The following is a 13,280-nucleotide window of genomic DNA, read 5'->3' as shown; positions in this document are numbered from 1 at the left end:
TCTTTCCCTGTCAACTTCCCCTGAGAGCACTTCTGTGATAAACCACTGGCACAGGAATCCCTGATTTGGAATCCATTTCTATCTCAAATTTCAACTTCTTTAGGGAAAAATATTAGTATAAAATTTTTTTTCTGATCCTATCAAGGATGCAGCAGGATTTATTTTTATATACAAGTCAGTTATGACATACATTGGAGTTAAAGACACTTTACATATTTAGCCACTTAATGTTAGTTCACTGAGGAACTATGAGGGACTGGAGGGTTAGTGGGAACTAACAGTATTCAGGTAAGTACATTTTATATCCGTGATATATAAACTGGCAATCTAGATCTGTGGTCTGCAGAAAAAGGGCTATTCCTGGAAGATCGAATTATCGATTAAGTAAAGTGGTGGCTTGGAGAAATGCAGGATGCTGAAGGTTACTGGCTCTGAAGAGGAATTTCACTCAAGCCGTCATGACCGAATAGACCCTTTTGTTCCTCTACAGAAGGAGTTATGTCTACAAAGTCTGATCTAGACATCCAGGCTCTTGGAGTACTCCTCTCCCCAGGTGGAACTGGAAAAATACTGACAAACCCTGGGTGTACTGTGTGACCTACTTTACAGATGACAGAATTTACACTTAAAGGCTTGAAGCCACTTCCCCGAGACAGTTTGTTCAGGAAATGGGAGTGCAGGCGTCTGAACTCAAGCAACCTCTCTCCAGCACCCTCACCCTTAACTGCTGCCCCAAATGCACAGCATTGTCTCTTGTGTTTATTGTGAGAGGGACAGGCCCAAGACAGACTAAGGAGCTTGCCTAAGGCATCAGAGTGGGTCCCCAAACGTATTCCTTATCTTGTAAAACTAGACTATCTGGTCGGCTGTCTGCCTAGTTCTTTCCTTCCTGTTACCCTCTAGATTCAATAAAATCCTCTTTAAATAATTTCTCCTGGTCCCAGCCACACTGCAGAGTATTGAGGGGAGGTCGTGGTGGTGACCACTAAGAGCCCTACCTAGAAAGTCAAAGGAGTCTTGACTAATCCAGGTACCCAACCCCACTTAAAGCCTGTTCCAAATCTACCAGACCTTGAGATGAACTTCTATTCTACTAAAGAAGGTAGTGGCTTTTCTAACACCTGGTGACATTCATGAAGAGTCACGTGACGAGGACCACCATTGTGAAACAGTGAGAATGCTGTTGCTTAAAGCATTTTCAGAACTTCAGACGTGTTTTACAAATCACATAAAAATAATCAATGATACTGTGGCATAATTAGACATATTAATCTCTACTGTTACATTGTTCCATCAGGAAAGCTTTTCAGTTGGCAGCTAACAGCTTTCGTGGTGGTTTCTATCTTTGGGGTTGGCCCCTCTTGGTCTTGTCCTTAGCTTTGTTCTTGATCTGACTCTGGGAGCCTCCAGTTCTCCACTGACTGACTGTAAGAAGAGAGAAGAAAAAGAACAGAATGGGGCATAGAGGGGCAAAATCTATGAGCAGTCATTATACCAAGAATGAACAAATTAGAGAACTACTAAATTGGGAGGAGGGGCTGAGCATTTAAACATTTTTCATTCTAATCACAATATTATACTAGATGTGTTGACAGCAATGGATTCTAACAGGTCCTCCCCACAGAATCCAACTGGGAGCCAATGGGCTGAATTCTTTAATGTGATGATCATTTTTTGAATTTTCCTTTCTGATAAGTGAAATTTCCTTGCTTAGTTAATAATCGACCTCTGGAACCTAAATAGTATGTTCACAGTCTCATAGAAAGAAGTTTAGTGATTAGGTGACTGATAATTACATTACCCATCAATTACTGTTTCCAAATCAACTAGGACTGCCAGATAATGAACCTCTCTCTAAATGACGAGAATTGCAAATAAATGAGTTCAGATGTTGATAGCATACTAATTAAATTAAATGATTAATCAGTTTCAGAGAGATGGTGAGTTCCCCTTTTCCAGGATTTGAGAGCGAGCTGTGAGGTGTGTTTTCTGACTGCTTCATTAAATTTGAGTGCTTTGATGATGAGTTTTAAAGGTACAGGCTAACTATACTACCTTTTCAGCAGACTTTTTTTTTTAAGGAAATTGATCAGTGTTTCCTACTAACAGGCTGTATTGTAAGTTTATTTTTCCTATATAAAAATTGTTGAAAACTATATGTATAGGGACTTCTCTGGCGGTGCAGTGGTTAAGAATCCACCTGCCAATGCAGGGGACACAGGTTCAAGCCCTGGTCCGGGAAGATCCCACATGCCGCAGAGCAGCTAAGCCTGTGCGCCACAACTACTGAGCCTGCGCTCTAGAGCCCGCAAGCCACAACTACTGACCCCACACGCCACAACTACTGGAGCCCGCAGGCCTAGAGCCCGTGCTCTGCAACAAGAGAAGCCACCGCAGTGAGAAGCCCGTGCACCGCAATGAAGAGTAGCCCCTGCTCGCCGCAACTAGAGAAAGCCCGCGTGCAGCAACGGAGACCGAACGCAGCCAAAAATAAATAAATAAATAAATTTATTTATTTATTTTTAAAAACTATATGTATAATGATGATATTCACTGCAGCATGAATAACAAGAGCTCAAATCTATGAATGCTGTAAATGTCCAGCCAACATTCCCAAGGCTGAACTGGAGGCTGGTGGTGGGCTATGGGGAAAGGGTTCCTGGGTAAAAACTTCCACTTCTGGTTGAGTCTCTGTGGGATCATCAAGATGTAGCTGGAGGCTGCATGTCACCTCACTCCTGGTGTCAGGCAGCTTGACGCTTCCAGGACAAAAACAAAGAATTGTTTTTTCTCCCAATGATGCGTATTTATAAAACTTGAGTATCCGGCAGTGGAAGCCAGTGGGAAACTAGGTCTTTTTAGACCAAAACCTTTATTGTTAGAAAAGGTGTTGTAGCAGTTCCTTCTTTTTTTATAGTTAGTACTGTTGGGATACAACTCTTGTTAAAAACTTCTAAAAACCCAATACCAACTGGGCAAAGGAAGTGATCATTACACCCTTTAAAAATCTGTAGCAACAAATACTCTTCTAATATGAAATCTAAGCCTCAAATACATTGTGTGTGGGAAAACCAGACTTCAAATGCCTCATCTTTATCTACTGAGAAATACCACAAAAAAGGAGAAAAGAATGTCAAGGGTTTACAGTAGCACTGTATAACAGAACTTGCTGTGATCGCCAAAATGTTTTCTGTGCTGTCCAATATGGTAGTCAAAGCAGCCACTGAGCACTTGAAATGTGGCTAGTGTGACCGAAGAACTGACTTCTAAATTATATTTAATTTAGATCTAAATTTAGTCACAGGTGATTAATGGCTACCGTATGGGATAGTGCAATTCTAATGTATTTTTCAGTAAATATGTCTGTGGTTTATAGGAAAGAAGCTGTCACATAACAAAGTAGCAGGTAAATTGGTTGCAGAGTTGTGTGCAGATAATCGTATTTTGCCAAATGAATCAACTGAACCAGAGGGCTGTCTGTAGAGAATTTAAAAACAACAAAAGCTGATTAAAAGTCTGTTTTTATTATCATCATATGCTGACAGTTCTAAGCAATATCAGTGATAAAGTACCCCTCTCTGCCAGTGTGGAATGTAGTGGTTCCTGCTCCCCTCTTGGTATACAAACTGTTCTCCACAACACCTCAAGTGTGTACAAGGACAAAAGGAAATCAAATGGATTAGCCATTGGGCTGTTCACAAATATTTGGTTCTCCCTCTTACTGGTGAGATTTCACTTCCCCACACTTTGAACTCAGGTGTAGCCTTGGGACTTGTTTTCAGACAACTTTCTGAGAAAAAGCTCTAAAAGCCAGGGCATGCTGTATGGGTACCTGGCAATGTTCCAGGCAGTGGCTATTCCAGTAGCCTTGTTTCTGGAATGAGGACCATGACCAACCATCAGTGAACATGTAGTTTGTTCAAGAAATGAACCTTTATTATTTTAAGCCACCGAGATTTGGGGGTTGTTTGTTACTGTAGCCTAATCTAGTCTACCTGACTGATGCAGTATACCCTACTAATTTCCCTTAGGAATTTCAGAATCTAGAGATGGAATGAGATCTTAGAATTGAAAGGATAAAATGAAGAGCTGAACTTTCAAGAACTCATTCTACATAAAGTCACCTTTAAGAAGCTTAAGAGCAGGGAAGTGATGAAGCATGGCAGCAATAAGGTAGCAGCCACCCTCCAATTCATTTCCTATGGCATGGTACTTAAAGGTGCATGGATTTTTGTTTTTACATTTTTTTTTTTTTTAATCATTTAAAAAATTTATTTATTTATTTTTTGGCTGCATTGGGTCTTCGTTGTGGTGCATGGGCTTCTCACTGCGGTGGCTTCTTTTGCTGTGGAGCACAGGCTCTAGGTGTGCAGGCTCCAGTAGTTGTGGCACATGGGCTCAGTAGTTGTAGCTCGCTGGGCTCTAGAGCGCAGGCTCAGTAGTCGTGGCGCACGAGCTTAGTTGCTCCATGGCACGTGGGATCTTCCTGAACCAGGGCTGGAACCCGTGTCCCCTGTATTGGCAGGCGGATTCTTAACCACTCGCTACCAGGGAAGCCCAGATGTATGGATTTTGATAGAAAAATGGACAAAGGATTACAATGGAAGGTCACTGTAAGGCAAACTTAAGACTCTTAAATATAAAAAGCATGCTCAAGTTATTGAATTGGTTAGGGTCAAACTAGGCCATGCTACCATAAAAACAAATGCACCTAACTCAGTAGCTTAACATAGTTTTCTCACTTGTGCAGGCTGATAGGGGTTGAGCAGCTTTTTCTTCCATCTTGTAGCTACGAATCATTGACCTCCATTGGCATACCAACTCTTGATTGCCTTGAAGGAGGTAATATGTCACTTCTGCTCCCATTCTGTTAGCAAGAATGTCATTAAGACCCCTACCTAAATGTACAAGGCACCTGGTAAACATAGTTCAGCTGTATGCCTGGGGGGAGAGGGAAGAAGATACAGGGTGTGTGTGTGTGTGTGTGTGTGGCTTTGCCTCTGCCACACTCTGAAGTGCAAAAATAAAACTAGAGAACAATATTATTCTATCAGGCTGCAGAGCAGAATCTGTCAATACACAACAATTTTTAACTCTGCCATTCTACTTCTAGGAATTTATCCTACAGATGAACTAAGATATATGTAAAAAACTTTTTGTAAAAGCAAGAGATTGGAAAAAATCTTAAATAATCATCAGCAGGGTCCACATTAAACAAACTTATGGCACATGCACATGATGGAATACCATGCAGTCATAAAAAAGAATGCAGAAGCTCTTCATGAACTGAGAGAGAATAAGCTGAGATACATAACCACATGAAAAAAGTCAATGTGTATAATATCCTACCATTTGGGTAAAAACGAAAAGAATACATATGCATTATGTTTGTACATTTATGAAAATATCTCCTGATGATCAGGAAAAAACAAACTGATCACACTGCTTGCCTCCAGAAGGGGAACTGGGGGGATGGCGGTGGGCAGGGAGACTTCTATTGTAGTCCCTATTTTATCTTTTGGATTTTTAGCCATACCAATGCATTACCTAATCAAAATTTTATTATTTAAAAAAATATATCTGGCTGCACTGGGTCTTAGCTGTGGCATGCATGGGGGATCTAGTTCCCTGACCAGGAACTGAACCCGGGCCCCCTGTATTAGGAGCATGGAGTCTTAACCACCGGACCAGCAGGAAAGCCCCACCAAATTTTAAAATGTTTATATGGAGGATATGAATTCAGACTGCCAATGTGTGACCTTGAGCAAATTGCTTCATCTTTGTCTGTTAATCGACAAAAGGGGGGTTAGAATCAGTGCCTCCATCTTGTGGGGTTGTAAGAAACCAATTGCTCTACTTCTGAAGAAAATTCTAATAGAATCAATTGGGGTATGTTTGAACCACCTGCTGATGTAGAAATATTAAAAAGGTACAGCTTCTGAGGCAGTCAGGGAAAGCCTGGTGGGTTTTCCCATGATAAAGGCATTAGAGTGCTTGGTGTGTCTGAGAAACTACAAGGAGGGTGGATGAGATGGAATGAGGACAGCACTAGGTACATGAGACCTCAGGGTGGGAGTGGGAAGACCATGGAAGAAGCCATTTGCGGCTTTAGTTTCCTGTGATCCCCTAGCTGCTGTGTGTAGACTACCTGTAGGGCAGCAAGCCCTTCTGGGAGATACGTAAATGCTGACCTTCAGCCTGAATCCTCCCTCCCCTCCCCAAGTTGGCATCCTGCAATAGTTGGGAAAAAACTTCTAAATGAGTTTTTCTAATTCATGTAAGGACCAAAGAACCAAGAGAGAAAAACTCGAGACTAAACATTTTATTTTCCCTGAAATTCTTGACTGTTGCTGCCATGTTTGTTATCTTTTTGCAGGGTATTCGGTTTGCTTTAAAGCACATTATTAGTATTAGATCACAAAAGATAACAGGAGGTCCATTTATTTTAGTTTAATAAGACGTTTATTCTATCATTATATATAGTTGAACCACCTCTACACACAAAGTAATATGGTTTAAGATTTTCTGAGTGGGAAGGAATTTGGGTCTCAGAAGGTTTTGTGAGCCTGCTACATGTTTTCTGGAAATCATTTAAGTGGGCCTTTTAAAAGACCCTTGAAGAAAATACAAGGAAAATTGGTTTGCAAGAAAACCTGCAATTAGATTTCCAAATTAAACTACCTATTAAGATAGCAAACCAAGAACTGGAAAGAACTGGGGCAACTCCTCTTCCATATTTCCTACGCACTCAACTCCACCCTGGGAAACAGAAGCTTAGTCTAGGGGAAGTCATGATGGAAGCAGAATGTGGTGGTACGCCCGACCACAACTGGTGGGTGGCCTGGCACATTTGTGGAATGGTGAGGCTCTTGCAGGTAGTTTAAGCAGGGACGAGAAAATAACTGTACACCACACATAAAATCGGAAACCAACTGAACTTGTATTGACACCAACTACACGACTCTTCTTAGTAGCCTTATGGGAATGGATAAAGTGGCTTGACCCAAGATAACACTGATTAGACTTAGCAATGTTACTTTTAAATAAAACCAACCCAATTTTCCCCAAGGTGGCTTAGATTTCATAATGGGTCACAAACTAATACTAAAAATAAAACATTTAAAAATTTGATCCAAGCCCCTTCTATCCTCCCACACTTGAAAGGGACCTTATGAACACCAATTTCCCAATCCTAGCATCACTAGCTTACAAACCTTCAAGTTAAAAACTCCCTCATTTACCCAATGTTCAATTTCCATCAGTTTCAATATACACTAGTGTAAATACCATGGCTATTTTGCATGAAGTTAAGTATTCTACAGATGAGTCACGGGATTGAACCAGGAGCTCCCACCTTTTATGGGAACTTCAGCGGTACCATCGATATTTCCTACGCACTCAACTCCACCCTGGGAAACAGAAGCTTAGTCTAGGGGAAGTCATGATGCAAGCAGAATGTGGTGGTACGCCCGACCACAACCGGTGGGTGGCCTGGCATGTTTGTGGAATGGTGAGGCTCTTGCAGGTAGTTTGAGCAGGGATGAGCATATTTCCTACGCACTCAACTCCACCCTGGGAAACAGAAGCTTAGTCTAGGGGAAGTCATGATGGAAGCAGAATGTGGTGGTACGCCCGACCACAACTGGTGGGTGGCCTGGCACATTTGTGGAATGGTGAGGCTCTTGCAGGTAGTTTAAGCAGGGACGAGAAAATAACTGTACACCACACATAAAATCGGAAACCAACTGAACTTGTATTGACACCAACTACACGACTCTTCTTAGTAGCCTTATGGGAATGGATAAAGTGGCTTGACCCAAGATAACACTGATTAGACTTAGCAATGTTACTTTTAAATAAAACCAACCCAATTTTCCCCAAGGTGGCTTAGATTTCATAATGGGTCACAAACTAATACTAAAAATAAAACATTAAAAAATTTGATCCAAGCCCCTTCTATCCTCCCACACTTGAAAGGGACCTTATGAACACCAATTTCCCAATCCTAGCATCACTAGCTTACAAACCTTCAAGTTAAAAACTCCCTCCTCATTTACCCAATGTTCAGTTTCCATCAGTTTCAATATACACTAGTGTAAATACCATGACTATTTTGCATGAAGTTAAGTATTCTACAGATCAGTCACGGGATTGAACCAGGAGCTCCCACCTTTTATGGGAACTTCAGTGGTACCATCGGAGGCCAAGGCGATTTAATTTAGGTTAACCAGGATTTGTTTCAATTTGTAAGAGAAACATCTTGCAACAGGTTTATTCAATTCTCTTAAAAAATGGTGGCATTCCTTTACTTTCCGCCTTTTGGCAGCAGCAGTTACATATATGGAATAGCACATTAAGTCTAAAAACGTGGGCCTTAGTCAACTTTATTTTTCGGCATTATGATCATGATAAAGGATCACGACATCCTTTACATTTCCAAGGAAAACCCAATTTTTACTTTTAAATAAAACCAACCCAATTTTCCCCAAGGTGGCTTAGATTTCATAATGGGTCACAAACTAATACTAAAAATAAAACATTAAAAAATTTGATCCAAGCCCCTTCTATCCTCCCACACTTGAAAGGGACCTTATGAACACCAATTTCCCAATCCTAGCATCACTAGCTTACAAACCTTCAAGTTAAAAACTCCCTCCTCATTTACCCAATGTTCAGTTTCCATCAGTTTCAATATACACTAGTGTAAATACCATGACTATTTTGCATGAAGTTAAGTATTCTACAGATCAGTCACGGGATTGAACCAGGAGCTCCCACCTTTTATGGGAACTTCAGTGGTACCATCGGAGGCCAAGGCGATTTAATTTAGGTTAACCAGGATTTGTTTCAATTTGTAAGAGAAACATCTTGCAACAGGTTTATTCAATTCTCTTAAAAAATGGTGGCATTCCTTTACTTTCCGCCTTTTGGCAGCAGCAGTTACATATATGGAATAGCACATTAAGTCTAAAAACGTGGGCCTTAGTCAACTTTATTTTTCGGCATTATGATCATGATAAAGGATCACGACATCCTTTACATTTCCAAGGAAAACCCAATTTAAAGTTTGTCCTTGCCAAACTCCATAAAACAGCCACTTTAGAGTAAACCAGCAGAGCATTGCATCACCCCAATAAAGCTGTAGGTTTCATCACATGCACCAACAAATCTACATGGCTAGTTTCTGTGCTCCTCTTTTACAGAATTTTACACCTATTGTTACCAGACAGCATTTTAAACACGGACATATCAACTGCCTAATAAAGCAAAAAACAAAGGCATTTTTCCCTTATTAGAAACAAGACACACCATCACTTAAAATCTTCAAACATTATTGCACTTTAACTTTCAGAATTTGACAATGCATTCAATGAAGCAATCTGCAGACAACTAGTTTTAACAGACAGATTAAAAAACACTTTTAAGCAGACGTGGATGTCCTAAACTGTTTATTAGGTAAGAATTTTACAAACATTACTTATATTAGCGGTAGCGGTGGAGCTGGAGAGTATTGCGCCTTCTCCAGGCTGCGCGGCGAGAACCACCGATCGTGTGGTGGAACTTGTGGCCCTTGCCGAGGCCGCGGCTCTTCCTGCCTGCAGACGTCAGCCCCCTCATCTCCCTGTGCTTGTGGACTGGTTTGGTGATCCACTGGGTGTCAGGGTTTCTTCTGATAGCTTTATGGAAGGGATCAATGAGGATAACCTCAAAAAATTTGTACGTAGAATCTTCACCCACCCAGTAAGAATTCAGGACCCTCAGGGCCCCACAGTGGCGTCCGGCTCGCTCCTAGAACGGGAAACAAAGGCCCAAAGTCAGCATCCCACACATCCTAGTAGCCAATAAGGCGGCCAAGAATTCTCCCCAGAGGCAGGGACCATTATGACAAGGTAGACGTACTACGTAACACACATAAATATCCTTAGACTGATTTGCTCCCCAGAGGCTGAGACCCTAAGTATGATAAGGTAGAGACTTACTATAAAACAAAGCACACAGACATGCTTAGATCTGAAACCTTTCTCTCTTACTGCCTCCTTACCAAGTAAAACATGAATGCTAGTACCTGGCTAACCAAATCTAGTACTCTGGAACCATGCATTTTTCTAGCACAATAGAAGGGTTAGCAAACTCTTACAGAGAACTGTGAAGGCCACGAGTCTCGAGTCTCTTTCGAACGGTCGTCTTTGCCTTTTCTTTGAAACACAAAACCTTTTTAGTTCGTGGAGGGCAACAGGCCCTTGTTGCCAACCTCTACAACAGAGCACAGCTGAACTGACTAGCCAAGAAAGACAGCTTCCTACCGAGCACAGGAAATCAGTGGTGCGAACAAACACAGCTTCTCTAACGCCTGGGGAGATGCGCTCTTCAAGACAACGTTCACTGCCCTTTAAAAGCGTAGGCTCCACGGATGCACGCTGATCATAAAGCATTTTCCTCTACGTAAGCAAAGACAGGTTCCCAACAAAAAACTAACGAAGTCCGATACCAACTCCTCGCTGGGATTAGTCAAAAACACAAAAAAATCACCCAACCCCATTTTAAACGCAACAGGGCTCGCCTGGGTACTAACGAACCACGAGGAAAGGTGCCCAAATCCTCCTCCGGGAGGCGGCCAACGCAAGCGCGACTCGAAACCCACTTACCTCGGCAACAGACTGAAGGCTCCGGGCAAACTTGAGCTGGTTGACGCCATGGTGGACGGGCTTGCCGTAGGTGGCGCCCTTCGGGACCGGGCGTTTGCGGCCACCACGGCGCACGCGAACGCGATATATCACATAACCTGTTTAGAGAAAAGGGCCACAGAAGGGCGCGAAGGACTCAGTGCCTTGTCTCTAACGCGCCGACAAAGACTGTTATCTCAGGCCAGCAGCCGGTTTCTGCCGAGGCCCTGGGCGAGGGGGACGGCTCCCCGAAGACCGCTTCCCGGCTTTTCCCGGGGGACACCATCTCCTCCCGGCTTGCGCGCAGGGCCTGCTCACCTTGCTTGGCCTTGTAGCCCAGCCTGCGCGCCTTGTCGGGCCGGGTGGGGCGCGGGGCCCGGTGCAGCGCCGAGAGCTGGCGGTATTGCCAGCAGCGCACCCTGAGCAGAAAGCGCATCACGTCCGACTGCTTCTTCCTCCATAGCTCCTGGATGTACTTATAAGCTCCCATCTCGGCTCACCTTTGACGTAAGCCAGATATTCGAAACACATCATCCTTTTCACGTGTAACGACAAGCCCCTGTCCGCCCGCCCGAGTCCCCACCGACCACAAGGAAAGCCCCGATGATGAAGAAACGGCTCTGCACGAACGCGGGGCGCAGCCGGCCCAGCCCGGCGCCCCGCACGCTGCTGCCGAAAGAACCGAGCAGGCCCTGGGCGCCCGGGGGCGGGGGACCGAGGCGGGCGGCGCCCCAGGCCCGGCCTGCAGAGGCCTTGCCGGGACCCCCAAGGGGAAGGTGCCGCCGCCACCGCCAAGCGTTACTCCTCGAAGAAAAGCTCTCCCTCCCCCCAGCCCCCCGGCTTCGCTTTCGAACGCCCCAGGCCCGGCCGCCCATCCCTCAGCCCCCACGCCTCCCTCTCCTCCACGCTCTGGCCCCAGCTCGGATTCGCGCCGCCATCACAGCATTCCCCCCAGCCCGCTCGGGGGGCCGCCTCTCCACGCCCGCGCTGCCCCGCATCCCGACCGAACCCGCGCCGCACAGGAGACAGAAGGAGCTCCGAGGTCGCAGGGTCCCCGAGCCTGGATGGCGGAGTTGAAGAGAGATCCGCAGAGGATAGAATAGCCAATATCCCACCACAACCTACCTGATGGCTGCCGCCAAACGGAAAGGAAGGACCCTTTCTCCCACAATCCCTTCCGCGCTCCTCCCCCTCCTCTGCGAGCCTCCTTCCGGTGGAAAGCGGCGGCCGCGCAGAGCCTCATGGGCCATGTAGTTCCAGCAGAGAGCCCGCTGGGCGGAGTTAGACCGGCGCAAGTTGCCCCCGGGTCCCGTTCCTCGCTCCCCGGGATTCGAGCCTGAGAGGCAGAGGCGAGCCGGCGGCGACCGTCCGCGGCAAGGCCTGGGCTGGGGAGCGTCCCGACCTCCCGCCGCCGCGAGGAGGCAAGTTGGGGGCGGGGCTCCCGGGGCCGCATCCCGCGGTGCTGCCGTGCAGCCCGCGCGCCGCTCCCCTCTGGACCTGCGGGTCTGTCGGGGGCGTCCGGCGGGGCCGCTTTGCGCTGCGGGCGCCTCACCTGGGGTGGGGGCCGCTGTGGGCTCCCCGCTTTCCCCGGACGCGCGCAGAAACTGGGGGCCCCGGCGGCGCTGCCCCAGCCGGCAGGTGGGGCGCTCGAGGTACGGGGGCTTGGCGGTGGGTGTCACATCTGTCCCCCCCGGAGCAACTGGGGCTGCAGGCCCCGCTCCGAGGAATTTTGCACCAAAAGGATGGGGCGGGGGGTTGCAGGCGGGTCCTCGCCTTCCCAGGTCCGTGCCTTTCCTGCTTGCAGATCTGGTCCCAGATTTGCTACGTCAGAACCACGGTCTTTTTAGGAAGGCGAAATATTTATATGCCAAAATCTGGTCGTCAGGTGCGAGTGTTTTTGGGAAAAAAGCCGAGAAAATGCAGGCGTTTTGTGTTGCGTTCTTTATTGACAGTTTATTTACTAGCTTTTTTGCATCTCCAGAATATTTTCATTTTAGATAAGTCATGTGATTTAATTCTCTTACGAATTCTAAGTTTAAATGTGGCGAAGGTTTAAGAGACTCTTATCTTCTAAATTAGTGGGTTTGGTTGTTTTTTTTTTTTTACCCCATTTCCTAATATCCTTTGTTGTTGTTGTTGTTTTAATTGCAGCTTTACCGTTGTAAAAGCCCTCACAGGTGCATTGATTTATTCAACAGGTATTTCTGAAGGGCCTCATATGTGCCCAGCTGCTGGGATGGTAGCAGTGGTCGTCGCAGCAATTCTAGCTTCTTGGAAAAGGACAATAGGCATAAAATGTATATTATGCTCTGTGATAAGTGTTAAGGACAAATATTAAGGGGAGGAGACGGGTAGGGCGTGTTGGGGCAGGGGTGGAAATTTTGGGTGGAATATTCAGGTAAGTGTTGAGAAGTGGCATTTGAGAAAAGACCTTGGAGGTGTGGGGACTGATTTCAGTCAGGGAGAACAGCGCCAGGGCTGGAGCGTGCCTGTGTTAATACAGGACCAGCAAGGAGGCAGAGGGGAAACTGGCCCGTGACATCACAGAGACGAACATTCTTATGGACTTTGGGTTTTCAAACTTTCTGAGATTGGAAACCATGGGACGATGTTGAG

General features: G+C 45.4%; 1 protein-coding gene across 1 annotated transcript; it reads right to left on the bottom strand.

The window, feature by feature from the left end:
- Positions 1-9,201: 9,201 nt before the first annotated feature.
- Positions 9,202-11,815, bottom strand: RPL15 (ribosomal protein L15). The gene is made up of 4 exons (XM_007468059.1): positions 11,790-11,815; positions 10,983-11,164; positions 10,647-10,783; positions 9,202-9,789 (listed from the first exon to the last, which is right to left on the bottom strand). Exons 2-4 carry the CDS (start codon positions 11,152-11,154, stop codon positions 9,484-9,486), a joined length of 615 nt encoding a protein of 204 aa, XP_007468121.1. The 5' UTR covers positions 11,155-11,164; positions 11,790-11,815; the 3' UTR covers positions 9,202-9,483.
- Positions 11,816-13,280: the final 1,465 nt, after the last annotated feature.

Source organism: Lipotes vexillifer, unplaced genomic scaffold, assembly GCF_000442215.2.
Source record: "Lipotes vexillifer unplaced genomic scaffold, Lipotes_vexillifer_v1.1 scaffold937, whole genome shotgun sequence".
Taxonomy (NCBI): domain Eukaryota; kingdom Metazoa; phylum Chordata; class Mammalia; order Artiodactyla; family Lipotidae; genus Lipotes; species Lipotes vexillifer.
Note: the sequence above shows the minus strand (reverse complement) of the source record. Positions and strands in the feature narration are given on the sequence as shown.

Excerpts from the sequence above, each read along its gene's own strand:
- RPL15 (XM_007468059.1), bottom strand. The coding sequence starts at position 11,154 with ATGGGAGCTTATAAGTACATCCAGGAGCTATGGAGGAAGAAGCAGTCG. Across the intron at positions 10,784-10,982 it reads GGGCTACAAGGCCAAGCAAG|GTTATGTGATATATCGCGTT; the intron begins GTGAGCAGGCCC and ends TTCTCTAAACAG. Across the intron at positions 9,790-10,646 it reads GCCTTCAGTCTGTTGCCGAG|GAGCGAGCCGGACGCCACTG; the intron begins GTAAGTGGGTTT and ends TTCCCGTTCTAG.